This window comes from Drosophila miranda, chromosome 4 (assembly GCF_003369915.1).
Source record: "Drosophila miranda strain MSH22 chromosome 4, D.miranda_PacBio2.1, whole genome shotgun sequence".
Classification (NCBI taxonomy): Eukaryota; Metazoa; Arthropoda; class Insecta; order Diptera; family Drosophilidae; genus Drosophila; species Drosophila miranda.
The window spans coordinates 10,413,198-10,438,834 of record NC_046677.1 but is presented as its reverse complement, the minus strand read 5'-3'; the positions used below and the strand labels follow the sequence as shown (position 1 = coordinate 10,438,834).

The following is a 25,637-nucleotide window of genomic DNA, read 5'->3' as shown; positions in this document are numbered from 1 at the left end:
TCAATAAATATACACTTTTCACTTTTAGTTATAATTTTAAATACTTTTCTCACGCGCGCCCGTGTTGAAATATCCGTTTCTACTGTTCCGCATTTAGGGCTCGCGCACACTATAGCTGAAAGCGGAGCTGAAATCGGCGCTGAAATCGGAGCTGAAAGCTCAGCTGATCTGAGAGCTTTTTTCAGGCAGAATCAGCTTGCAGGTGCGTACATTGTCGGCTGATCTGATTGCTGAAAGCTGAAAGCCATTTCCTCCCTTTGTCTCCTCAAGTGGCATCAAAAGTTATCATTATAATTATTATTATTATATTGTTAATTAATTACTTCACAGCACGTACAGTAGCCAGACGGAAGTTTTCTTCGTTTTTTTTTTATTCCGTGTATTTCAACCACATTTCCGTTATGTATTGTATTCGTATTACTTTTTTTTTTGCGAATTATTATTAAATTTCTCAATTATTCATTATGTTGTATAATAATAAACATTGTGATGTTTTTCTAGCGTTTACTGTACTTGGGGACATAGTATATTATATTTATTATTGACATATGAAAATGGTAATAATAAAACTTTTTTGCCCAATTTATCGCCTTCCGGAAATTATAGAAATAAAACTATTATTCAAATATTTTTAATAATCCCGCTTATTCCCCAGCGCTGGGTTAACCGTAATTTCGCTTAACAATGTTTTGCAGCCCATTTTCGATCACTTATGAACCAATACACTTGAACAAAATCAGCAATCAGCTTGCTGAAAAAACAAACATGCTTGATCGATCAAACTAAGCTGAGCTGATTTCAGCGAGCTTTTTCAGCTTTCAGCTCAGCTCAGTCTGCAATGTGCGCACTTGCACCGGTGCAGTGTGTTTGTTTTTTCAGAGCTTATAAATCAGCTATCAGCTCCGATTTCAGCTCCGCTTTCAGCTATAGTGTGCGCGAGCCCTTAATCGGCGTACCGCAAAACCAGAAGCTTCTATGCAAAACCAAAAGAGAACTGTCTCTGATCTCTGTGCCTCTCCCTCTCTCTGACGGAGTTTAACCTTGAAACTGGCCTGCAATAGGCAATTGAAAACAAAAGCAAATAATCTACGCAGCCAAATCTAGGTGCCGTTGGTCGCTCATGCTCGGTCGTGTCTTTGCCGAGAGCGTGGGTGGCGAGAGATCACAAGAGAGCTTCGGTCTCAGATTGAGGCCCGAGACAGCAAGCGAGAGCTTCAGTCGCAGCTTCTGCCAAGTGCAGGGCATTGTTGTTGTTGGGAGAGTTGTGGAAAAGGAATTCCGGAAGTTTCTTTTGCTTGCGAAAAGCAAAGCTCGTGCAGAAAGCCCACGATGGAAAGAGAACCACAGACAACTGCGATGCTGTTTAAAGGAGAAACAAAAAAGGGTGACGTAAACAAAGGCAACAAAATCAAGAGCTGGAGCAAAGACTATACAATATATGTATATATATATATATAATATATACAATACTATATATTGTATAGTCTTTGGCTGGAGCTTCTCATCTTCTTCTTTTCTTGAGTCAACCCATAAATACTCTTTTACTCTTCATGTACCGCCTCTATTTATCCGAGTCTAGTCTTTGTTATCATAGCCCATGGCTATAAAAGGCTTTAAGCTAAAACCAAATTTACCTGTCCAGCAGCTACTGTGTTTAATAAACAAAAGTTCCACCATTTGTATTCGCTTTCAAAAGATCCAAACTCCTCTCACATATATGTACATTCATTCATATAATATCTCTATAGAGAACCCTTTCCGATCACACCTTATGAGGTCACACATTGGAAACGCTGTATGGATTAAGCAGATTAGCCGTGGAATCACTCGAATAGAGCAGGCAGCTCTATTGAAAACTGTGTCACCAAGTCAGAAAACATTCGAAAGTAACGCGACACACGAGTATCGCTCCCCGGAGGCAAACAAGCCACCACCCACCCCTTCCCAATCGCCAAGTGCGACCCGACCAATCAATCAAAAAGCGAGGCAGGCGAGAGACCATAAACCGATACCATCTACAAGTGCCGCCCCCCCTCCACTCTCACTCTCAATCCACGTTCCACTCCCCCTACCCCACACCCCTAACCGTTGCAGACTCTATCGTAGGAGAGTTTTCTGTCGCGCAAACAAACCGAAGCGTCCAATAAATCATCGACAAGATCGGCGTTCGTTCTCTTTGCTCTACCTCCATGGAAAATCTCAACGGGGACTAAGCCCGACCATAATGCCACATTATGACAAGTTGCGGCGCGCTACGCACGAGGCGAATGTATCTCTATCTTCTCCGCTTGTATCTTGCATATCATATCTTGCATCTGCCGTATCGTGAGTGTGTGAATATCTTGATTAATGCGAGCGGCAATTATTGGAAATTCATCAGCGTCGTCCGCAGGGCAGACAACTCAACCAAAAATTTGGACAAAATTTATTCGCTTGGCGAAAATGTATCTCAAGGAAAGTAAAAACAAAATCAACAGTTACAAAAATGTCGCTCTCTTGTTTTGTTTCGCTTAAATTCCGGTTGTTCCTCCACCGCAACGATGTGGAAATGAAAACTCTTATACAAAATGTTGAAAGAGAGACGTTTTTGGGGAGAAGAGCACAAGTCTATGGAGTTGCAAATGCTTCTTAATTGGGAGTTGCACGGCGAGTGCTGCACAGGTGTATATGATGGGGCAGGTATGAAATTCCAAGACTCTTTTTGGAGTACAAAGTGGGGGCCCTAATCTCATGGAGCTCAAAAGTATAGAAAAAACTTAGATAAACAAATTTAATTTAAATCAAAATATTCCCAAATAGAAAAATGCACAAGCTCCAAAAGAGAATCCCAATCCCCAATAGAACCCACAAAAGAGAGAGCCAACTCCAAAGAGAGAGCACGCCATCAAAAACTCAACGAAACGGTGCTCTTTCGTTCTCACACTCTCTCTCGCTCCACCTTCTGTTACCCACACTCCCAAACGCCTCTCTTAGCATCCACAACACCACCAACACCAACACACATAAAGCAGTTGCCGTTCGTTCGGCTCTTACATGCCACATGCCACACTGTTGGTCGTGCCGCTGCTGCCGTCGTCGTCGTCGTGGAAACGGGGCTCCTTTGCGGGCTTACATCGCTCGTTCCATTCAATCGCTCGTCAACCTTCGCTCGGCGCGTTACAAGAATCGAAAGCCACCGACCGTCGACCGTCGACCGTCGACCGAAAGGCAACCCTCAACACAATCCTCAGCCCAGAGAGCGCTCAGTCGGCGTCGACGTCGACGTCGCAGCACGACAAGGCAGCTGAGGCAAGCAGCGAACAACGGGCCGCGGTCTCGACTCGCGCGGCGTTTCAGACTCATCCCAGCGCCCGTGGCAACAACAACGCTCTTGCAGTCGTACGAACATACGAATCGTCGTTTCGGAAACCGAGTTTCGCGCGCGTATCGCGAGTGTCTGTCTGCCACAGAAATCGAACCCAATCGAATCGAATCGGAGGCAAGAATATCGGAATAAAATAGTGTCTAAAATGCGGCAACTGTGCTCTTGGCGTCGCCATCAATGCGGGGCAAAGTGTGTGAAATGTGCCACATAGAAGGCCCTAACATATCCAAAACCTAACCAGAGATCCAAAAAGATACAACATCTTTCCAGTGGGCACCGTGCATCGTGCATCGTGCAGAGTGAAATTGCATTTATTTTGCATTTAAAATTTTTGAGTGTTTTAGTGCAAGTGGAAAAACCGGCCACAAAATTGTGCAACAAAACTAAGGATTACAATCAGGAGATATTCTTGAAAAACTAAAGATATATCTTTCAACAGAAATCAAGAAAAATTAAAGGTAAGTTGCAGAGGGAAAAGTCCAGTATGGGGGAGGAATGGAATAAAGAAAACTTAGAGGAAATCCGAACGAAATATTACCCCGCTATTAACTCTCAATCAATCTGCAGAAAACAATTAAACACAATTGTTTCTTTGTTAAGAAATAAGAGAAATAATAACAAATGCAAAAAAGAGCAAAGATAAACAAATAAATTGCATAAATAAAAGCGAGTATCGGGTGCATAAATAAAGGCAGCAAACAATCAATTAGGAAACAGCAAAGACACAACGAAAACAAGTTTCTTTATCAAATTGGCTTAAATTTATTTAGCCCAGATTAGGCATTTAAAACCAGAAACACAAACAGGCAGTAAATGTTTTTGAAACAGAACTTTGAGTCATTTTTTGCATTCAAAGGTGGGGGAAGTAAATGTGTTTTTACTGGAAAATTCTTTCGGATAAGAAGTGATGGATACGCGAAGTTACAAATGTTTTGGGGAAATAAATTGGGGAGGTATTTGTCGCATTCTTGCCAAAGAAAAACAGATGTGGCATGAATAAGCAGGCGCCATTAATAAAATAAATTAAGGCAACATTCGAATAATAAAATATACAACATTTGGTATCCCAGAGATTGCAACTTCAATCAGTAAAAGATTAAGAATATCAGTTTAAATTGCACAAGGAATTGCAGCCACAAATAGCGCTGAAATTTTCCAAAATAAATGGAACATTTTCAGGGAAATCCCCAAGAGTGAAACTTGTGTGAAACAGCGGATGTTTGTGCTTTATAGAGGGTGCCACATGCCACCAAAGGTTAAATCTTATCGCTTGGCGCATTCCCCACACATTCCCCGCATATCTAACCCATTTTTCTACAAAGAAGAAAAAAAAAAACGCATTAATTAAACAACAAATTAAGAAAAAGTCAAACTGTCAACATCTCGGGCTAATCAAAATAACCTGCTGTATCTTATAGATACAAGATACAAAGCGGCAGCCTGCCTCATCAGCAGTGCGGTCGGTAATAAAAATGCTAGAAAAAAGAAAAAGAATCTCTTCGGCATTTCTCTTGTGTGTTTTTGTGGAGAAAGATCTTTCCCCCTAAAAGATACAAGATTGTTATCTGCCAGATGCAGTTCTTTGGCAACTTCACACTTTTTGTAGATACTTCTGTGGTTCCCCTCTCTCTTTTTATCTCTGTACCGAAGTATTTCATAATTTCCCTGTTGTTGTTGTTGTTCTTTCGAGATTCAAGATTCGAGAGGTAATTAAAATTCCACCCAGATATCATTCCTTCTTCTCTGTTTGTTCGGTTGTAAATAACTTTAATGAGTCTCCCCCTCGCTTTATACTTCACTCACTTTGAAAATTGTTTAGAAACTGTATTGAGAGATTGAGGCATTCAGGCATCCGCCAGATACTTGTTCGTTCATCTGCAAAGATATGGAAAGACGGAAAGATGCAGTGCCGCAATCGCGCGCGAACAGCGCATGCATAATTAATTTCGTGTAAAAATCATAATTACACCAATTAAAATTTGTGTAAACAAGTTGGCAGCGGGCGAGGCGAAGCACATCTCTGCCTCAAGCGCCATTTGGGGCGCCCCCAATCATTATTATAATAACTCGAAAGAAAAAAACAAACGAAAAGACTCCGTTCTTGTGGCACAAGTTGTGGCAGCAGTGGCATTAATTTGTGGTTTCTTCATGTTTGCGCTGTGTATGAATATTCCATTTGCCAAATGATTGATGACGCTTGATTGATTTAATTACAATACTTCTGTACGAAATTCTTTAGCCAAAAATCAAGCTTCAAATAATAAAATTTTTAAGATGATTTTGATTTTTGATTCCCAAATGAAACAATGCCGGACTTTTGCCATTCTTCTGGTTGAATAATTCATTTAAATTTGAAAGAAAAGAATAAAAAAGTCTTTTTTGTTAGAGAAAACAATATATACAATTTAATTAAATGTTTTCTATTTCGAAATTGTAGGAGAAAATCCTTGATTAAAAGCCTTAAGCCATTAAAACAATTTTGGACCATAAAAAGAAGCGAATACTGCTGCGCAAAGATTTAGTATTTAGTCACCAAAAGTATCTTTAGATACACACAGTATTAAATGGTCAAAGAATGTCCTCTAATGGATTTGAGCTGATAATATAATGGTTTTGATAGTTTTTTATAATACAAAAATGATTCTTCTTCAATATTCTCTAATTTGTGGTTACAAAAAGTATCTTTAAATAGTTCCAGCACTAAAAGAGTCTTAAAAGATATTCTATTGAATCGAAATTCATAATAAAATATTTTCTGACAGTTTTTTATGGTAAAGTGATGTTTCTCCCTCGAATTTGGCTAATTTTTATCTGTTAAAAGTATCTTTAAATATCTCCATGCATCTCTTTCGTATCTTCTTTACTTTCTAAATTGATTAAATGAAAGTTGAATCTCAGTTTCTAGGGGAAAATATCTATCTAAATAACTGTTTCTAAAAATGTATAATTCTTGGACATTTTCCATGCAAATTAAAATTTATTATAATTTCTCTTAAATAACGACTGCCCTTCCATCTGCAACCTCATTTCTGTGGCTGTTGTGGCACCAGTTTTTTTCTCACTGGCTGGCGCTGACGAAAACCACAATCAAGCAAATTTATACCTGTCAAGAAATGTATCTTGCTTGCCACAGGAAAAACAGCACCCAAAAAAACCGAAAAATGTCATTCTCGACTGCATTCACAGCATGGTGCGGCAATGCGGCAGTGTGGCAGTGTGGTAGGGGCAGTGGTGCGACTACTGGTTCGACAACATCGTCTCGTGTCTCCTCCCACAAGCCGCAGCGGTGGCTGCCACTGAATTTGGTTGGCCCCTGGCCGGGGCACCTTCCTACTCCTCCGCGTCTTCTAATTAATTAGCATCTAACTAAGAATAATGTTTCCTGTGAAAATCCCCTCCTCTGCCCACCGCCCACCCCCCTTTGATGTGGCAGTGGCAGGAGTCGACTGTCATAACTTGGCCGCCAGTTTATTTGTTTGCCTCAAAAAAAGACACACGGTGAGAGGGATACCGAGACACAGAGGGGGCACAGCCACAGTCACAGCTACAGATACATCTGCAGATACGCAGGCGGCACAAACCGCACAGGTGCCACAATTTTCCTCAAAGACCTTCTGGCCGACACTCGAGGAGCCATGCCATGCCACAAGGTGAAATAATTCTTTGGGTCTGTCTTCAGTTTTTCCTGCTATTTTTTCTCTCTTTTTTTTATAGCCTTCTTTGGGTTTTTTCTGTGTTTTTTATTTTTGTGTTAAATTGTAAAATAATTTTCAGTCGTGCGGCTGCTTTTGTACTTGTGAAAAAACAAAAAAATTATGTGCCTCAAGTGGTGGCGCCCATGAAAAGTAGCCCAAAATGTATCTATGTGTGGTGTTGCCTTTAAAATGTATCTCGGTATCTACCACTTGGCATGTTGTTGAGACTTTTTCTATCTCTTCTCGCGTAATGACTTGGCGCCAGGTCCCCACAATTTTATTTGGTGGCAGCAACATGCTCACAAGCTTGAGGTTTTCAACAGTTTTTCTCTGCCAAGGCGCCTAATTAGCTTGAAGCAAGAAAAGCGTGCGGGGAAGAGCCTTGTGCTAAAGTATCTCAAATATTTCAAGCTGTCAAGAAGTTCCAATCGAAAAAAAAGTAGAGAAAAAAGCGAGGAAAATCGGAAGGAGGAGGAGAAAATCATTTACAGACAAAATTAAATGCACGAAAATCTCACCAAACAATTTACAATGAAATGTGATTTCCAATAAATCTATCTACGCTTCCGTGTATCCCTATCGTTCGCATATCTTTCCATCTCAGATCTCATGGAACCCTTTTTGTTCCCAAAGGAAAAGACCACACAAACATTAAGATTTCCTGCTTGGCTTCCTTTCTGAAAGTCTTGACCCTCATTGTGGCTCTACACCCTTCCACCAGATACTCTCCCTCTCTCCCTCTCTCTCTCTCTCTCTCTCTCTGTTTATGTAAATGTATGCCCCTTGGAGTGGCCCCTAGATACGAGTGCGACCTATTATGGCGACGATTTCGTTGAGCTAATTAACTCCCGGTTACAGTTCAGTGCGCAAAATTGCGATCAGGGAAAGAATCAACTCCCGAGACGACTCCAGAGAAACATATTAAATTTGTTGCATGCCCCTCGCAGAACGGAAATGAATCGTCGCCGCCGCCACCGCTGCATTGACGACTTCCCGCATTCGCCTGTCTTTTGTCTGATCTACAGACGAGGCGGCATTCAAGCAAGTCGCTTCGGCTTTCAGCCAGAAATTAGTGGACTTCGAGGCATCATAGCTGGCATTTTTACGCATCACAAGACAATGGGGCATCATTAGCCCCGATCTGACGCTCTGCCGCTGCAATGGGCTCAGGGTCGGAGCCAAGCCCCCAGGCGGAGGCCCACAAGCCGCCCTACCCATCGAATCCATCATGAAATGCGGGAAGATTTTGTTTTTTTTCTGTATAAAATTTGGTTTGGTAATTAAGTTCTAAGTTGCCAATAGACGGGGGTGTATGCCACATATGCATTTTCCCCGTTAATCATTAATCAAAGGTCCACTCCGCTCCACTCCTCTGGTGCTTCGCTGCTGACAAAGTTCTGTCATACATGCAATGTAATCCTTCAGCAGTCAACACGTTTTTCTCGATAGGCAGAGACGGCTAAAAATGTGTTCCATTTAGTCACCCCCCATGCCCATGCCCCGGAGCGATCCCTGGGGCATGCCACACATACACACACGCCACGCCACGCCAGGTGTCGAAAATGTTTGGGAATAAAACTTGTCATTCGCTGGGGAGTCCACTCTAAAGAGGTTTCACTGCTGGCAGGAAGGGGGTTTCCCTGCCAGAAAGAGGGTTGCCATTGCCATCCAAATGGACAACATGTTTGCGTAATTAGAGCATCTGATGCTCCGGATGGGCTGTTGTTTTTTTTACAGAGAGAAAGAGAGAGAGAGACAGGGTTAAGTGCCGAATGTTGTGAGAGAGTTGAAAAGGGTTTAGAGAGGAAACGAGCTGGAAAATGAGTTTTGTAGGGGAAAAGTGGAAGAACCACTCAAGAAATGTAGTTAGGGAAGGTACAAGATACTCCCGGAAAGTAAAAGATACATTCAGAAATGATTTTGCTTCAGAGAAGATTCGGAAACGGTACTCTAATGAATATAAACCCCTAATATTCCATTGCCTGATACAATTCTCATAATTTCAGTTTTCAGTTTGAAAAAGTATCTTTAGATACTTCCTGAAATGTCTTTGAATGAAACAGAGGCTGAAATCATATTATTCTGCATTTTAATGTATTTAAAACCACCCAAAAATATTACCCAAAAGTTGTCCAGCATCAAAACCAAATTCTGCTTCGCAAAGATCTAGTTTTTAGTTACCAAAAGTATCTTTAGATACAGCCAGCATTCATTTTGCTAGAAAAAAGGTCAAAGAATGTCCTCTAATAGATCTGCACTGATATTATAAAGTTTTCTAATAGTTCTGATAGATAAAAGATGGTTCTTCTTCGAATTTCACTAGTTTGTGGTTACATTTAGTATCTTTAAATATTTCCAGCACTAAAAGAGGATTGAAAAATATTCTATTGAATCGAATTTCATAATAAAATATTTTCTGATAATTTTCAATAATAAAAATACTTTATTTTTTCGATTTTCGCTAATTTGTAGTTGTAAAAAGTATCTTTCAATACTTCCAGGTATCTTTTTTGTATATTTTTTACTTTCCTGCTCTGTAAACCCCTAATAATCCATTCCTCCATAGTTTCCCTTCCGTTAATCCCCTCTCAATCAGAACTCTGCTTAACCCGAACTTCAAACCGTCCCCGTCCCCTCCCTCGTAAATGACTTTGGCAACTCATTCGTTTAATGTCCATTATTCTCCATTGAAGTCTCGATTTAAGCCCGAAGCTAATAAAAAGCTTTTGTGGACTTCCTGCAACAGCAGCAGCAGTGGGGCAGGGACAGAGGAAGGGGCACAAACAGCAGCAGTAGCCCAAAAAAAGACAAGCGTTTTATGACCACAAAACCCGCAAAGCGCAGCCGAAAACGAAACTTTTTTGGTTTTGTTTTTTGTTTTCATCAGAGCCGCGCGCCGGCTGTTCCGGGTGCCATTAAAAGAACCGCTCCACCAAATGGGGCAAGCGTACATATGACACAATTGTTTGTCTGTTTGTTTGTTGCGTTGCAAGTACGAGTACCAGCAAAACATGCATGCATTTCAATAAGCAAGAAAAAATGACGCACACGTGCAACATTGTGGCAAGAGAGTCTCTCTAAGTATTCTTGCAACGGCGAGTACTATTATTAACTGTAATTTGTGATTGATGGTAATCGTTTGTTCAAGAAACGAGAAGAAAGATACAAACAAACAAATGATGAAATCTGAAGAGTCTGAAGAGGTGCGCGCACCTCCTCCTCCTTTCACCTGCAGATACTTCACGGATCCTCCTTTTGGGGTCTCTGTCTTTGTTGTTTCTTTCACTTACAGTGCGCGTCATAAAAATTAATCAAGCGTTGCTAATTTGTCTGCTGCTGCCATAAAAACAATGAACCCGCGACGCAGCTGCAAATGCAACCTCTCTCGACCTCTCCAGCCCTTTTTTATGCCCAAAAATCGATAGAGAGCAAGAGAGAGCTTGACTCCCACACATCATGTGATGTGATGCGATGTCCTGGGCCGCTACGCTCCGTTGATCGGCCTAACGACTGTCCTGTCTGTCGCGGACGACTCCCTCTTCCATCCGCGGACTCCCCCTCCACTCTTTTGTGTGCGCCGCTTGTGCTGCTGCTGCCTTCCTGTCAATCAGCGCTTTGTTGTTGCCTCGAGTTGTGGCAGCCACTTACTACCGCCTCTGCCTCATTGTCAATGTCGCTGGGCTGTCATCCTCCTTCCTCCCTTCGCCTGCTGTTTTTTTTTTGGTAAATATTTTTACATATTTTGTTGGAGACGAAGAAGAAGCCCAGCCACTCGGCTCGCTTATAATTCATAAAAATTCCAGGACAGAGAGGCCCACACACGATGGATTGTGGATTGCGGCTGCCACATGGATGATGACAAACCACAGACAAAGCGGGCAACAGGATGCTCCTGCTTTCCGTGTGTACAAGTTCTTTCAATTGACGTTGCAGATGAGTGGCCAGGCAGGAGGCAGGCAGGAGGTGATGAGGAAGGAGATCCACTTTGATGCCCCACAAAGCCCCTGGGGGATCTCCTTTCAACTTCATTTTTTTGGGGATTCAAACTGGAGGCTGGAGTCTCGTTTCGTTTCAGATTTATTTTTGTGTTTTTTGGGGAATTTTTAGGGAATAATATTCAGATTTATTCTTGTGCGGTTTAAGGTTTACTTTGATAAATTTTACCATTTAAAGCCTTTTATGCTTAAGAACAATAACTTGTTGATAGATTGTAGGTGTTTTTCCGAGTTAAATAATCAAATTTCAATGAATTTCTTATTAAAGATTTCCCCCACTTCCTGTTTTCCAGAGAATCTTTCATTTATTTACGGAAACCCGACTCCAACAATTCTTTTTCCACTCTATAATCGAGATTTTGTTTGGAATATCGTTCAGTTTTCAGTTCCATTTCCGCTGTACCGATTCCGCTTGGAACGTCTTTGGACACTGTTTCATACCCCCTTTCTCTCTCGCTCTTTGAGCTCTTTTCCTGCTTCCTATCTATCCCTTACATTCCCTTGCGTTATGTATATCATTCTTCTATTCCGTACCCCCCTTCGACTTGTGGCTGTCAATATCCTTGCGCTTCCCCGTTTCTTCCCACTTCCTGTATGTCTATCGGGACATGTGACGACTGTCATTCTGCCACTTCAGAGGTCGTACCCCACTCGTTGCTCTCTCGCACTTTATCCGCTCATATTCCCCGCATTTTGAGCCCTCCCCCAACCCTGGACACACTCGTTAGGCCCGAGAACCCCTTTCTGGAGTCCCCACCACTTATCATGCATAAAAGTCTAGAATTTGCCGCATTCTTTTCACAAAAAACTCGACTAATTTGATCCCCAGGCGCTGCTTGAGCCTGTCCCCAGGACTCGGAACTCTCCTCCTCTGCACCCCCCCTCTGCTTTCCACTCCAGTGCCTCGCTGTGATTTCCTCAGCTTACCAAAGCGTGAAACATTTTTTCGCAACCTTGCGACCTCACACGCCTCCCTCATTCCCTCATTCCCCCTCCCCGTCCTCCCTCGCCCACATAGAAATTCAATATTGCTTCTCTATGTCTATGCTAATGAATGGCTCGCCAAGGAGAGACACCAGAGAAAAGGGAGAGAGGAATAGGACTAGGCGAGTGCGGAGGAGTAAAAGGGAAGGAGAGTGGGAGAGAGCGGTAGTAGCAGGGTCTTCTCTTCAGCGCTTCTTTTATTTATTTTTCCGGCTTCCTGTTTGGGAGCTTCTGTCTCCTTTTTGGCTTTCAACTGTTGTTGATACCCTACAAAAAAAGGGCCTGATGCGTTATTAGAAGAGAGATGGAAAACACAATATTTAAATACAGGTGTGTGCAATTCGGATCGGAACTGCCTTCGATCGCAGCGGGTCGCAATGGCCGGCGGTTCTCTTCTCACTTCTCTCTTGATTACGAGCTTTACTTCTCGCAAGCAATAAAGAAACTCCCGCAATTCCTTGTCCACAACTCTCCCAACAACAACAATGCGCTGCACTGGGCAGAAGCTGCGACTGAAGCTAGCGCTTGCTGTCTCAGGCCTCAAGCTGAGACCGAAGCTCTTTCGCGCTCTCTCGCCACCTAAGCTCTCGGCAAAGACACGACCAAGCATGACCGAAGATCAAGCACTAACCAACGGCAAATAGATTTGACTACGTAGATTATTTGCTTTTGCTTTTGTTTTTAATTGCTTGAACTCCGTCAGTGAGAAAGAGAGGGAGAGACACAGATGCAGAGATCAGAGAGAGCTTATATTGCTGTGGAAAAATACAAACAACGAAGGAAAAGCTCAACAAACAGAAGGCAAATGAACATCTTAGTTGAATTTGAGCAAATTTAAACCAAAAATGTATTGCATTTTAGACAGTAACTAATTTTTCGCCATAATTTTGCACTTTTGCCGCCTTTTAATTTACAACCTTAATGATTTCCAACCAAATTCGACCACAATCTGAACCCAATGCCATATTTAATGTATCTTTTGGGTATCCCAAGCTTCGTTCTATTTTTCGCTCACGTTGTTCGTCCTTTTTCGTCCTTCTTTTGCTGTTTTTTTTTGCGGTTTGACGCAGCAACTAAAAGTATGCAACACTCTTTTTTTCGCATGTTGCTTTTTGCATATTTAATGGTTTTCCCCCCTCCTCCACGCGCGCCCCATTCGGTCGCAAGGACAGACAAAATGGCGGCATTGCCTTTTTTCGGGACTGCCTCCCCCCCACGCTGTGGTTAGGCGTTGATTTGTGGGCGCTTCGTTTGTTTGTTGTTTCCTCCTCGTCTCGTGTCTATTTGTGGCCAGGACTAGGGTCCTTCCCCACTGATGTGACTTTAATGAACTTGGGTGGGGAGGGGAGGGGGGTGGTCTCCTGTCTAAAATCAATATGTAGAGGCTTTAACTGGCTTTAAGTACTGCCCCCGTTGGAGACAGCCGGGAGCCACTTTCCCCCCACTCCCCGACTTCCACTTTTACCCACTTGAGGACTCTTTCGAGTTTTTTTTTGACGCTGGCAGACAGACAGTCGAGAGTTTTCCTCCAGAGTTTCCTCGAGGCCTGTCACAAATACTAGACAAACACATGCAGGGGGTGGGAGGGGGAGTCACAGACAGTAAAAAGTTGTCAACTGCCGAATGCTATGCAAATTATTTCTACTGAAAGAAGACACCACGAGACTTTAAAGAAAGGGAAAAGGAATGCCTGACGCAGTATCGATGATGATTTCTGTTTCCTCTGGATGCCCATTGTTCCGGGAAAGTCAAGGTCCCTGTCTGTGTCTTTGTCTCCTCTCTTTCATTAGGAAATCTCTCTCTCTCTCTCACTCTCTCTCTCTATTGTATTCCATTATCCACGCAACTAAATCCCGTGTTCTTTCTGTTCTTTCTCTTTGTGCCCACGGTGGACACAAGCCATTATTAAATCATCAAAAGTGTTGGCCATCAAATGTGACAATGGAGCAACAGCAGACAGGGAGGAGCCATCCTTCCACCCACAGATCCTCCTTCCAGAGCTCCTCCTTATGCTGCTTTGGCAGCTCCTCCTCGTTGGAGTTGTTGCTTCTGTGTTGCCGTTGCCCCTTCCGTTTTTGCCAACACAAAGTTGCCTCTGCAATGATGGGGCTCCTCCTGTCTGGCGTTGTCATTTGATTTGATTACAACTGAGGGGGAAATTCGAGTCGTCACTGTAGCTCTAGAGCTCTAGAGCTGTAGCTGTAGCTGCAGCTGTCTGTCTGCGGGAGTTGATGGATTATATGACGTTCCCTGTCGACTGTCGACTGTCGACTGTGGGTTTTGCTGCCAGTCGGGTGGAGGGGGTTGGGGGGCACCTACCCGCATGTTCGTTCGGCTTTAAGCTGCTCCAACTCTCTCTCTAACTAACTGCAATCGCAGCCAATTTGTCTAGTAGTTCTCTCTGGTGCTGCCTTCAACCCTATTTAAATGCTTGGCTTGGCTTGCCTGGGCTGTCTCTGGCTTGATTAGCGCCGCTGAATTGACAGAAATTGTCACTAGAAAGAGGAGCCATCCGCCCCCCCCTCCCCCAGTGCCCCTCCACAATTTGCGTCACTTGTTTTGTGTTGCAGATGTTGCATTTAAGTCTTCCATTCCCTTCCAGGGTTTGCACTCCATTCCAATCCAAATACGAGAATCCGAATCCGAATCCCTAGCTGATGTTGATGTTGATGCCGATGTCGAGCCACGTCAATTGCTTAATTGATCAATTTAATTTGACACTCATTCAAACACTCGACGCGTTGCCCCAGCCGCAGTCCCAGTCCCCGCCAGAGGCTGCAACAAGATAAATATCTTTTGCTCTCGATTTTCCACAGCGGCGGCAGTCAACTCGCTTTTGTGTTTCGATTTATGCAAATTGTGTCTCGGATCGGATCGGATCGGGCCATGTGGCCTCCTATATATATATATACTATATATATGTATCTATATGTCTGTTCTGCTTGCTCCAGATTCCCAGATTCCATTGAAAATTCTGTGTGCCTCATCAATTAATCAATTTTGTTGCATGCAGTGGTGGTATTTTTGTTGTTGTTATTCCTCTTGGATTTTTGAGGTTGTTGTTGTTGTTTTTTCGAGTTAATCAGGAAGTCCGTCCGTCCCCCGCCCCAACCCCCGAGACACACACAGATTTGATGTTTAAATTTTCGAAGCCACGCACTGGCTGCAATTTGTTTTAGTTTTTCGACAGAAAGAGAGCGAGAGAGACCCCCAAATTAAGGCGGTCTGAGGGGGGAAAGTTCTCTCTAGCGAAGGGTGGAGCATGGGTGGCAGGGTTCTGTGGCCTGCTGTTCCGTGTGTGAATGTGTTGACATTTAAAATGGAAACTTTTTTGATTGATGGCTGCCACTGGATGATGGCGCGTCCACAGCGCCAGTTAGCCACTAAATTGGTCGTTGGATTTGTGGGGAGTGCGACGGATTTTCGAAGGGGAAAATTAAAGATTTAGATTACATTTAAGGAGTGCGGTCTGATGTGTCAAAGGGGGGGGACCTAAGCGGTGATGGGACTACAAACGATACCAAAAATAGACAGAAATAGCGGTTTATCGGTATTTGTATCGAATATCGAGCACAAATTTCATTGAAACGCAAAAGATTTCAGAAAATTTCATCGATTTTCAAGTAATTATCTTGTAGCGAAACTTTATCGAAATACTTATCGAAAATTTTGCATGAAGTTATCGATCAGTATCGAAACTGTATATTGTTCTTTTCGGGGATTTTCAAAGAGTTACGATTTCAATATATAATCGAGCAAAATTATAGTTAACAATTAAAATAATTATAAAAATATATATATGATTTTTTTTCCATCGTTTTTCCTATTGGAAATATATATTTTATTGCTATCGATAACAGCAATACAAAATCGATAATTTTTAAATGAAAACTGGCTATCAAATCGATCCTTAAGCGAACTTCTTTACAGCTATCGATAATTATCGATCACTTGTATAGCTTTTCCCATCGATAAAGACGGGTTTCCCAGTGAAAATTCGTCGCAGTGAAAAAGGTTTGCCCCACCATTACATTATTCATGTCTTACCATCCCAAACCCCTGCCCAAATTGCATTCAAGCAACCATTATATCACAATTCTCAATCGTACACAACGTCTTGCGCTTATGCGCCCAATGATCACTGGCATCGCATCGGAAACTGCACCGAAACTCCGCCCCATGGAGTGCATGCCACGGCGATCCACTCGAGCATTAGCACTACTCGGCCATTAGGCGATAAATCTCTTTATGACAACCATTAAAAATTGTGGCCGAAGCGGAGATGTTGGAGCTGGGAAGAAATGGCAGCGTCTGGAGGACACGGACGTTTGGCTAATGCCACTCTTTTAGAGGCAATTGAGCGTGTAATTAACTAACTGTACATTTCAATTTATGAAATATTCGCGTACGAAAAATGCAGCCAAACAAACAGAGGAACCGCGGCAGAGGCAAGTAGAAGTTGCCCCCAAGAAGCAGGCAACCGCAGGCCAAGAGGCGGGGTATCAAAGCATCGCCGCACCTGGCGGCAGGCAGGCAGACAGGCATGTGGAACTTGCTACGAGTCCGAGGCGAGTGTCACTATTAATTTAACCTAGATTGTGTGCCAGGTTGCAAGACGAGAGGTGCAGCAGCAAGTTGAAACTATGACAGCCAGCATTTCTCTGGTATTTTCTAATTTGTTGGCTTGCCGTTCGGCCCAGATCCGGAGACCAGTCGATATAGGGCTCCAGTCCATGGATCCCTGGATCCCTGGATCCCTGGACGTTGAGAGATGAGCAATTAAGCGCTGAGTTATTGACAAGACTCTCCTCCTCCTCCTCCACCCACAGGGGGGCGCACACACATGAGAGAACTGTATCCGTATCTCTGCAGTTGAGAAGCAGCAGCTGCGTGACAAATTGCCTCATGACGTAGACAATTTTTTGCATGTCCAGGACATGCCACAGCGAAGGGATTCAAGAACCTGGCCAGAGCCACATTTATTAGATAGGAATCAGGGATACAGGCACACAGGCACACAGGCACACACGATGTGGCAGTGTGGCATGCATCTTGTAATACGAGTGGTTTCCATTACCCAGGAAGAGGGGCATCTGGAAAATACAATGGCAAAAATGGAGTGTGCGCCGATCCAATGTGATACGGATGCCACATTCCGTTCTATCTACCCTTTCTATACCCTCTTGGAGGCGCCTCCTCCACTCCCTCTTTCGCTTCTAATTAGTTTTACTTAAGGGCTGCCCCTGCCTCTGCCACAGCCTCTACTCAGGCTGCAACTCATTAAAATTAAAAGACATCAAAAGAAATTTGCAAACTAAACAGAAAACGTAGGAGGGTCGTCGGGATGATGTCCTTTTTGCCGGCTCACTGGTCGGGTCGGGCCAGAGCCGGGTGTCCTGTGTCCCGTGTCCCGTGCCCCGTGTCCTGCGACACTCACGTTCATCATCTGGCGCTACCTTTTGCCCTTTTTTTGTGCCGCACGCTTTGCATAAACTAAATACATTTCTTGGGGGGAGGTGGAGGTGGGCCTGCCTGCAGCAGCTTTGGCTCTTAAATTGCTCCACCAGCTGGCGGCAACGGGGGCAACGGGCCCGACCGGGGGGGCGGGGAGGGGGTGTGTGTTCTGGTTTTTCCTTTTCGCCCAGCCAGCGTTAAATTAAAGCGGAAACTGGCTTAGACATCGGTGAATGGGATAACCAGCAGTGGCAGCAACGGCAGCCGGGCCCGTGCGGCACAAGGGGCACGACGCAGGCAGAGAGCCAGAGAACATGTTTGCTTTTGCCCGCTTTCTATGGCATCTCTTGGCTCTTGCCACATGTCTCTGACTCTTGGAGCAAAAATTTTTGCAAAATAATGTTAAACGAAAAGCACAAAGTCATCCTCCCAGGTAGAGAGGTAGAGGGGGGGGGGGGGGGGGGGGGGGGGGGGGGGGGGCATGCTGCCACATTGTGCTGCCTGCTGCCTGCTCTCGTCGTCGTCGTCGTCACGCACATTCACTTTGCATTCATTCAAGTCCAAATCGGTGAAGAGCCAAGGAGAAAAGTCAATGGAGACGATGATGGCCAAGAGAGAAGCGATTTTGCTTGGCCATCAATTGAGTTTCCGATTCATTCAGAGCCGAGTGATGCTTTCTAATTGAAGAGACAACAGTCAAAGATTGAGAGATGGAAAGAATGACAACTGACAGATAGACAGACGGACGGACGGACGGACGGACAGACAGAAGGTTGAAGGCTAACAGACCGGTTTAAAGGTTAAAATCCATTGAATTATTTCTCATTCATGACTTTTTCGTACCTTTACAGATCTCTCTCTCCCTCGCAGCAGAATGAAGCATAGCAGCAAAATGTTCTCCCGCCAGTGCCTTTCCCCCGCCAGACCCTCAACATCCTCACCAACCTGCCCCACAGTCAATGCCACCGCCAGAAGATGCCCCTTGGCCCTAATGATTGCCATTGGATGCTGCTGCCTACTGCTCAATACGCCGACCATACAGGCTTTCGATATTGGTGAGTATTCATTCCATCCATCCACTCATACGAATCAATCAAAAGATATATATGTACCTCTAGAGCCCTCCGATGGGGGTGATCGGGGGTGATACGGGGGTCGTGCACGACTCTCCATTTGTTGGTTAAATTTATTTTAATTGACATTGAAAGCCAATTTTTATGTGGCTCATCATTTTGCAACCGCCAGCGGACAGGCGGCGGCACTGTTGGAGTTCTCCTCTCGCTGGCGCTCTCCATGGGGTGCATGCCTGGACATGTTGCAGGCATAGCATACCCCATAAGGAGTCATGGCTGGATGGCCCGTACCATCTACTGCTCCCATCTCCCGCTCATTAATAGGCATATTGACATTTTTATGTCGTCTTTAAAGTGAAAGGAAAAGAGAGGAAGGGAAGGGAAGGAAAGGAAAGATGGCAAAGCCTCGCTTCCTTGGAAACAGCAGAGTACACAGTAGTACCAGTACCCGAGAGTGGGCTTTAATGAAGCCATAGCGGAGACATGTGGCTTAGGATTATGGCCAATTTCAATGGCCGTGGCATGTCAGCGGTTCATAAATTTCGATATGATATGGTCCGAGAGACCATGGGCTTCTGCCTCCTCCTCTGGCGACAACGATACAGCGATGGACGGCACAAAAGCCCCCCACAGACGTCGCAAAACTTTTGGCCCATAAGCAGGGGGGGATGGATGTGAATTAGAATGGGGAATACATAAACAGAGGGGCATTCAACTGGAAGAATACTTTGTATGCTAAGAGGGTTCCCGGATTATTGATTTCTGGAGCGAATTCGATTAGAAAAATTATACTAGAAATGGCAATGAAATGGCACAAATATAGAGAAAGTTGTGAAAGAAAACTCTAAGGCTTTCTTTTATTTAAAGAAAAGACTTCCTGGAACTTCCATCTTCTCGAAGCCTGTCCCTTTTTTTCCTTTTGGAAACATCTTTCTGCCATAATATTTATGGTTAATCAAGCAACACAAATACATAAATACAAATTTATAAACATGGTCCCTTACTCCCCCCCAAAAAAACCCTAGACTGTTGTTGCCTTTTGCAATATTTGCTCTACCCGTTCCGTAAAGCAAACACAATCCCTGGGAGAACTCTGGAGCTCCTACGTCTGGCTGTTGTTGCTGTTGTTGTTGCGGCTAGACACATCTCGAAGCGAGTTGAGTTAGCAAAACATGCAACAATTTTCCAAATGAATGCACTTGCAATATGCAGTCCAAAGCCAGAGCCAGAGTCGGAGTCAGAGTCCCACAGTGGAGTATGTGGAGAGCCTTCCAGTAGGCGGAGAGTGGCTTCTGACCTCCTGACAACCTGGGCACCGAGACCCAGGCACTTCGTTACACATTAGCATTGCCAGCTATCAAATCCAATCAAGTGCGAATGCTCCAGATGTTGCACTCAAAAATTCACTAGAGATGGGAAATATGTTTGGGAAAATACTAAAGATTTTTGGGTGAAATAAGAGGAAGGCCATGCCAAGGACTTAGTCTCTTAATTTCAACCAAAAAAGGCTAAAATACACTCAACAAAATAGATTTCTAATTTTAAATACTTTTTTAATTGTTTTCCAAAAAAAATACCAAAATAAATAGCCAAATAAAGAACCAAAAATATTTCTTAAATACAAAATTTAAATTCTAGCGAAAAAAAGTTTTTCCTTTAAATACCAAAAATACTAAAAATACCAAAAAGTACTAAAAAATACCAAAATATACGAATTTTGAATAACAATCTAAAAACTTCGGTATTTAATTTTAATACCAACTAAAAAGCCAACGTATATTTTATTAAATACCAAAAAAAATACCAAGTTTAGTTCATGATCGATTTCTGTTGAAAACTAAAATACTCACATAAATACTAGAAAAAATAAAGTAGAGAGAGTAAGTTTTTCAAAAAAATACCTAAAATACCAGCTCAACCACAAACTAGATTTTTCTCAGCAACCTCCTCCACAAGCTCCAATTGGGTTTGGTTGGATGCCTGATTCCATGGCTTCCCCTAAGCCCGCCCTCGGCCACGCTTCAGTACCTCCACCTGCCCCTGATTTGGCCCTCCCCCCACCGCCCCCCCTCTCCAACGCAATACAGTCCAAGCCCCTGTGCCATGTGTTTATTTATAAACTTCTAAACGAATGCACGCACCTCTGGTGGCTGGTGCTGGTGCCTGGTGCTGTGGCCTGGTGCCTGATGCTGGGAGGAGATCAAAAGTGGGATTGGTCCATGCGCCCGCTGGGCCGGGGCAACAAAAGTCATGTCAAATCAGTGTTGATTCTGGCGAAAATGTCAGCAGGCGACTGTCAGACGTACTTCGAGAGATGGGAGAGGAGATGGAGGACGGGTCTGCCTCTGGACTACCATATCTTCAAAGGCAGAAGGCAGAAGGCAGCAGGCTGAAGGCAGGATGCCTCACTCACTCTCTCTCTGCCAAATGCAATTGGTAGGCAATAAATTAAGTAAAGTAGTTGACGTTCTGCCAGTCCCTGGTCCAGGAGTTGACTTTGGCAATGATTAAGTGCTTGGTTTATTCAAAATGAGTATAGAGATGCATTCATAAGCGAGCAGAGGGCTCCCAGAGATCTCCCTGGGAAAGCGATAGGGCCGCTGGGCGTCTCCATCTCCCAGAACCAAAAGCAAAAGCAAAACCAAAAGCAAATGTCAAAAAAGTCAAATTGACGCTTCACTTATTTTGATAGATTCGATGGGCGTTGCTTGCTTCCATCGGGAAGATCGGATGGACTGCCAGTAGTGTAGTGCATTCTATACTTATATGGGCGATGCTCCACACAAACATCAACATTAATTAAAGTGTTTCTTTCTTGTTTAAATTTCAAAAATTATCTCTCTTGTTTCAGCCACATGCAATGTGCCTCTGGGCATGGAGTCGGGAGCCATAACAGATGCTCAAATCACAGCAAGCTCGGCCCATGACACGGGCTTTGTGGGTCCTCAACATGCAAGGTAAGTCTCGCTCCCACCAGCCAAAGAGAAAGATGTGGCAGAGGCGAAAGAGTTTCCTGATTGGAGAAGGTTCAGCGAGGTTAGAGAGGTTGTTCGGGTTAAGGGAAAATAAATGCTGAGAACTGAAAGAAAAGCCACAGCAAATACTAGAGTGTGGGCCATAGAAAGTGGTCTCGGGACTAAAGATTGATTTAATCCAAAAAAAGAGCACTCTTAATGAATGAAAATAATCTGTAAAAGTGTGTTAAGCAGCCTTGTATGTAATAATACTAAAATCTTGATGATTTTGGGTAAATAATTTTGAAATATCGGGACTAATTATACTACCAAGCTCTACCCTAGATGTTTTTTTACAAATGTCATTTAATCTTAATGATTTTTGGTATTTAGGTAGATAATACGCCCCTTAATGATTCCACAACGTTTCAAGGTTGGTAAATTTAAAACTAAAGGCGCCACAATAGTTTCTGTAAATAAATACCAACCCAAAAATCGGTTTTGGAACCCCTTTTGAAGCAAAAACCCGCTCCTGCCATCATCTTGATATGTGCTAAAGATCTGCTTTTTAGATTACACCGCTTGGGCATCTCCCCCTCCCTCTTGCTGCGGCTTCCAGCTCATTATCCGTTTAACCCAAAGCTGCCCCACGACGGCGGGGCGGTGGGGCGGCTTATCTACAATGGCTGCCGCTTCCCTCTCGAGCGTGTTCATTTAATTGCTAATTTTATAGACAACTTCATTAGAGGGCCGATAAGACGGGAGTCAATAAAATCGAAAACTTTTACCCCCCCCCCCCCACTCCATGGAGGGGGGAAATTTATGTTATGACACAAACAGTTGGATCATCAACAAATACCAGAAACAAAAGGCAAACAAATCGGTGGATGTATATACCTACTTATTTTGCATATCTAGCGAGCAGTGTAGAAAATATTTGGTGTAGGGCTAGCGCCTTTTAAGCCCGATAAAAGATCTTCCGTGGATTGGAGTGGAGCTCTGGCAACCGTTTAATGGTTTTGACAGTCGAATGATGATGATGATGATATCTCTGACTGAAGAAAGAGCAGACGAGCGGCAGAGAGCTAATTAAATGCACAAAAACTGGTAGTTTTCCCCCAGTCAAAGTTTAGTTTTATTTGATTTTCTTTCTGGCCTTTGTTTTGGAATTTTTGGGGGCAGGAAGTACGCCATGTCCCCCTTTTTCGGCCCCGTAATTAGTGTACAATATCAGACATGTCAATTTCCCCGCCATTGATTTACGTGGCAGAAATCAAACCTGAAAGATGCATTTTATTTTCGCTTTGCTTTGGTTTGTAATAATTTCTGATGCTGTCTGAGTTTATGGACATGCAGCACTTAAAAAACACTCAAGTACAGAGCCACACGGAGAGAGGAGCCACAAATCGACAGAACGACAGAGTAGAAGGTGGATAGAGGGAGGGAGGCGGAGACAGAGGGAGGCATCATTAACCCTTTATGGCAGTGTGGGGCACTAAAGTAAAGCCACAAAAACGACGCGTGATGAGCACGTTGCAGATAAACAAAATACATTTTACTGTCTGTCTGTCTGTCTGTCTGTCGGTCTGACTATCTGTCGGTCGAGATTAACTGGAATTTGTACTAAAAAGAACTCTGGTGGAACTCTGGAACTTGCAGCAAAGACAAAAGGCAGGAGGCGGCAGCATCATCAAAAAAATTGAAGGGGATCGGGCCAAGATGCGGGCCCACAGAAAGAAGTCTCTTTTCTTTTCACCTGGCTAAAAAGAGAGGCGGGTTTGTCGTGGATCTGGATGGGTCTGCCTGTCTGACTGTCTCTTCGAATGAATGCCGCTGCTGGTCTCTGTGTCTGCTGCAAAGTGGATTCTACAGATTGACAGGCAATGTGTGGCGTGGCCTGGTGGTTGCGCCACAGAGAGAGAGAGAGAGAGAGAGAGAGAGGTTAAGTGACTCAAGAGTTAATGGTTAGCGGCAGGGTTTAGGCATTAAATCAAGTCTTCTCTGCTCTTCGCTTATTTAAGGCCAACTAATTAAAGATACTTCCACGAGTAATGCAGTGCAAGTTTTCCTTCACTCTGTTGTTCCTTTAACCACACACACAGGGCGGGAGAGAGAGAGAGAGAGGCGAGGCGCCACAGAAAACTACTCTTGAGGAAACTTTCTTTTGTCTTTCCCTCCGCGGTCCTTCCTCCCGCCTGCAGACTCTTCAGACTGAGAGTCCAATCAGGCGAACTGCAATTTGCTTAGACCCCCCCGAAAAAGTTCCCGGGGAGAAGGCTAACCAGGAAAGTTCAAAAGTGCAGGCAGCATTATAATTTGTGTGGAGCTGGCTGCCGTGCACTTACCTCTAACCAAAAGAGAGACAGAGAGAGAGACTTGAGGCAGCAGCAAAGGAAAAACTACTCCATGAAGTAATTCATTACGGGAATAGGTTGAGAGAGGCAGAGAGGTCTGCTATCCCTAGGGATAGCCGGGGAGCCGGGAACGGGGAGGAGGCTATTGAATTACAAAGATTAGTTTAATGACAGTTGGCGCTGTTTGATTTTCATTACCTCATGGCCCGCCCAGCCTCTGGCCCGCCATTGGCCCATTAAATTTACAAGCTTTTACATATTAAAAGGCAGAAGAAAAAAACCACACACAGAAGAAGCTCCCCCTGATTAGATGCCACATTCCCTGCCAAGAGGCAGCAGTTAGCCAGACCGACCATGACGATGGCTATGGCTATGGCCAGCAGATTGTTAACTTGGGCAATAACAATAATTAAAGTCAAGTTGAAATGCACATAACTGAGGATATTAGCATTTTAAATGATGTTCCTGCCGTGCCGTCCTCCACGAGCCTGGAGGATATTTGCTACCAGCAGCAGTTTTATGAAGATTAAATGGACCTTTTTTTTTGCTACTCCTCCGTCTCCCTGTTTCGCCCCCATTCATCTTTGATCCGTGCACTTGAGAATAATTGCAGTTTGGCAAGGAAAGAGTGTAAGATACTCGAGTATCTGCAGCATAAAGTGCGCAAAGAAATGGCCAAGGACTTAACCCCCCGACGCTTCAATAATGTCTCAATCCAGTTGGCGGAAGTCTCTCTAACTAATTGCTCTCTTCACCGGCCTGCACACATGGCAGGGACATGAAAATTAATAACTAAAAAACCACCAGAACCACAAAAAAAAAAAAGGAGAGAAGGAAAAAACATTAAAACATACACCGTAGATATTGGCAAAAGCCATTCAATTCGATTCAATAACCCGCTGGCAGGGGGCAGCGGCCAAATGAAGCAATTTGTGACGACAGGAGGAGGCCTGCCAGAAGCCAGAAGCCAGGCGTTCAGGCGTCCAGGCCTAGAGAGCGGCCCATGAATAATGGCCAGGCATTAAGGCAACAGCCAGCCAGCCAGCAGACCCCAAAATGCAATCAAGCATGTAAAACTTAATTGAAATATAAACCAAAAAAGAGCGTACGAGTGGTTAACATATCAATGCGGCTGCCAGCTAGAAATTGATTAAAGTTTAGGCCTAGGACAGCGACTGGGACGGGGACTGGGAGTGGGACTGCGACTGGGATATAACTTAAATTAATCCTTAATTACATAGACAACATCCTCCCGCTGTGTGTGTGTGTCTGTCTAAAGCCACAAACAGCTTAACGAACGTAGACGAGCTGCCAGACAGCAGCACCATGCCCCGCCGTGTGGTGCCCCAACGCTTAATGTCAATTAATTTATAAGCAAAAAATTTCCCTACCCCCCCCCGCCAAAAGGCTGTCGGGCAACTGGTTTTTCGCGACGCAGCGCTACCGTAAAAGTGGAGCCTAATTAATAAAGTCTTCTCTCCTCCTTTCCGCCGCAGACTGAAAACCGATAATAATGGCGGTGCCTGGTGCCCCAAGCACATGGTATCGAATGCGCTCAAGGAGTATCTGCAGGTCGATCTGCTGCAGACGCATGTGATAACCGCTGTACGCACCCAGGGGAGATTCGGCAAGGGTCAGGGCCAGGAGTACACCGAGGCCTATGTCCTCGAGTACTGGCGGCCGGGCTTTGACAAATGGCAACGTTGGAAGAACTCCCAGGGCAAGGAGGTAAGTGAATCGCCCCCACCCAACCCGCTGCAAAGC

At 44.1% G+C, this 25,637-nt stretch overlaps 1 protein-coding gene across 1 annotated transcript in view; it reads left to right on the top strand.

The window, feature by feature from the left end:
• Positions 1-3,155: 3,155 nt before the first annotated feature.
• The window catches only part of LOC108162129, a 37,424-nt gene continuing 14,942 nt past the window's right edge, over positions 3,156-25,637 (top strand). Inside the window, 4 exon segments of the mRNA XM_017296708.2 lie at positions 3,156-3,822; positions 18,344-18,547; positions 21,417-21,522; positions 25,370-25,601. Coding sequence (XP_017152197.2) covers positions 18,367-18,547; positions 21,417-21,522; positions 25,370-25,601 — 519 coding nt within the window. The 5' untranslated portion in view covers positions 3,156-3,822; positions 18,344-18,366.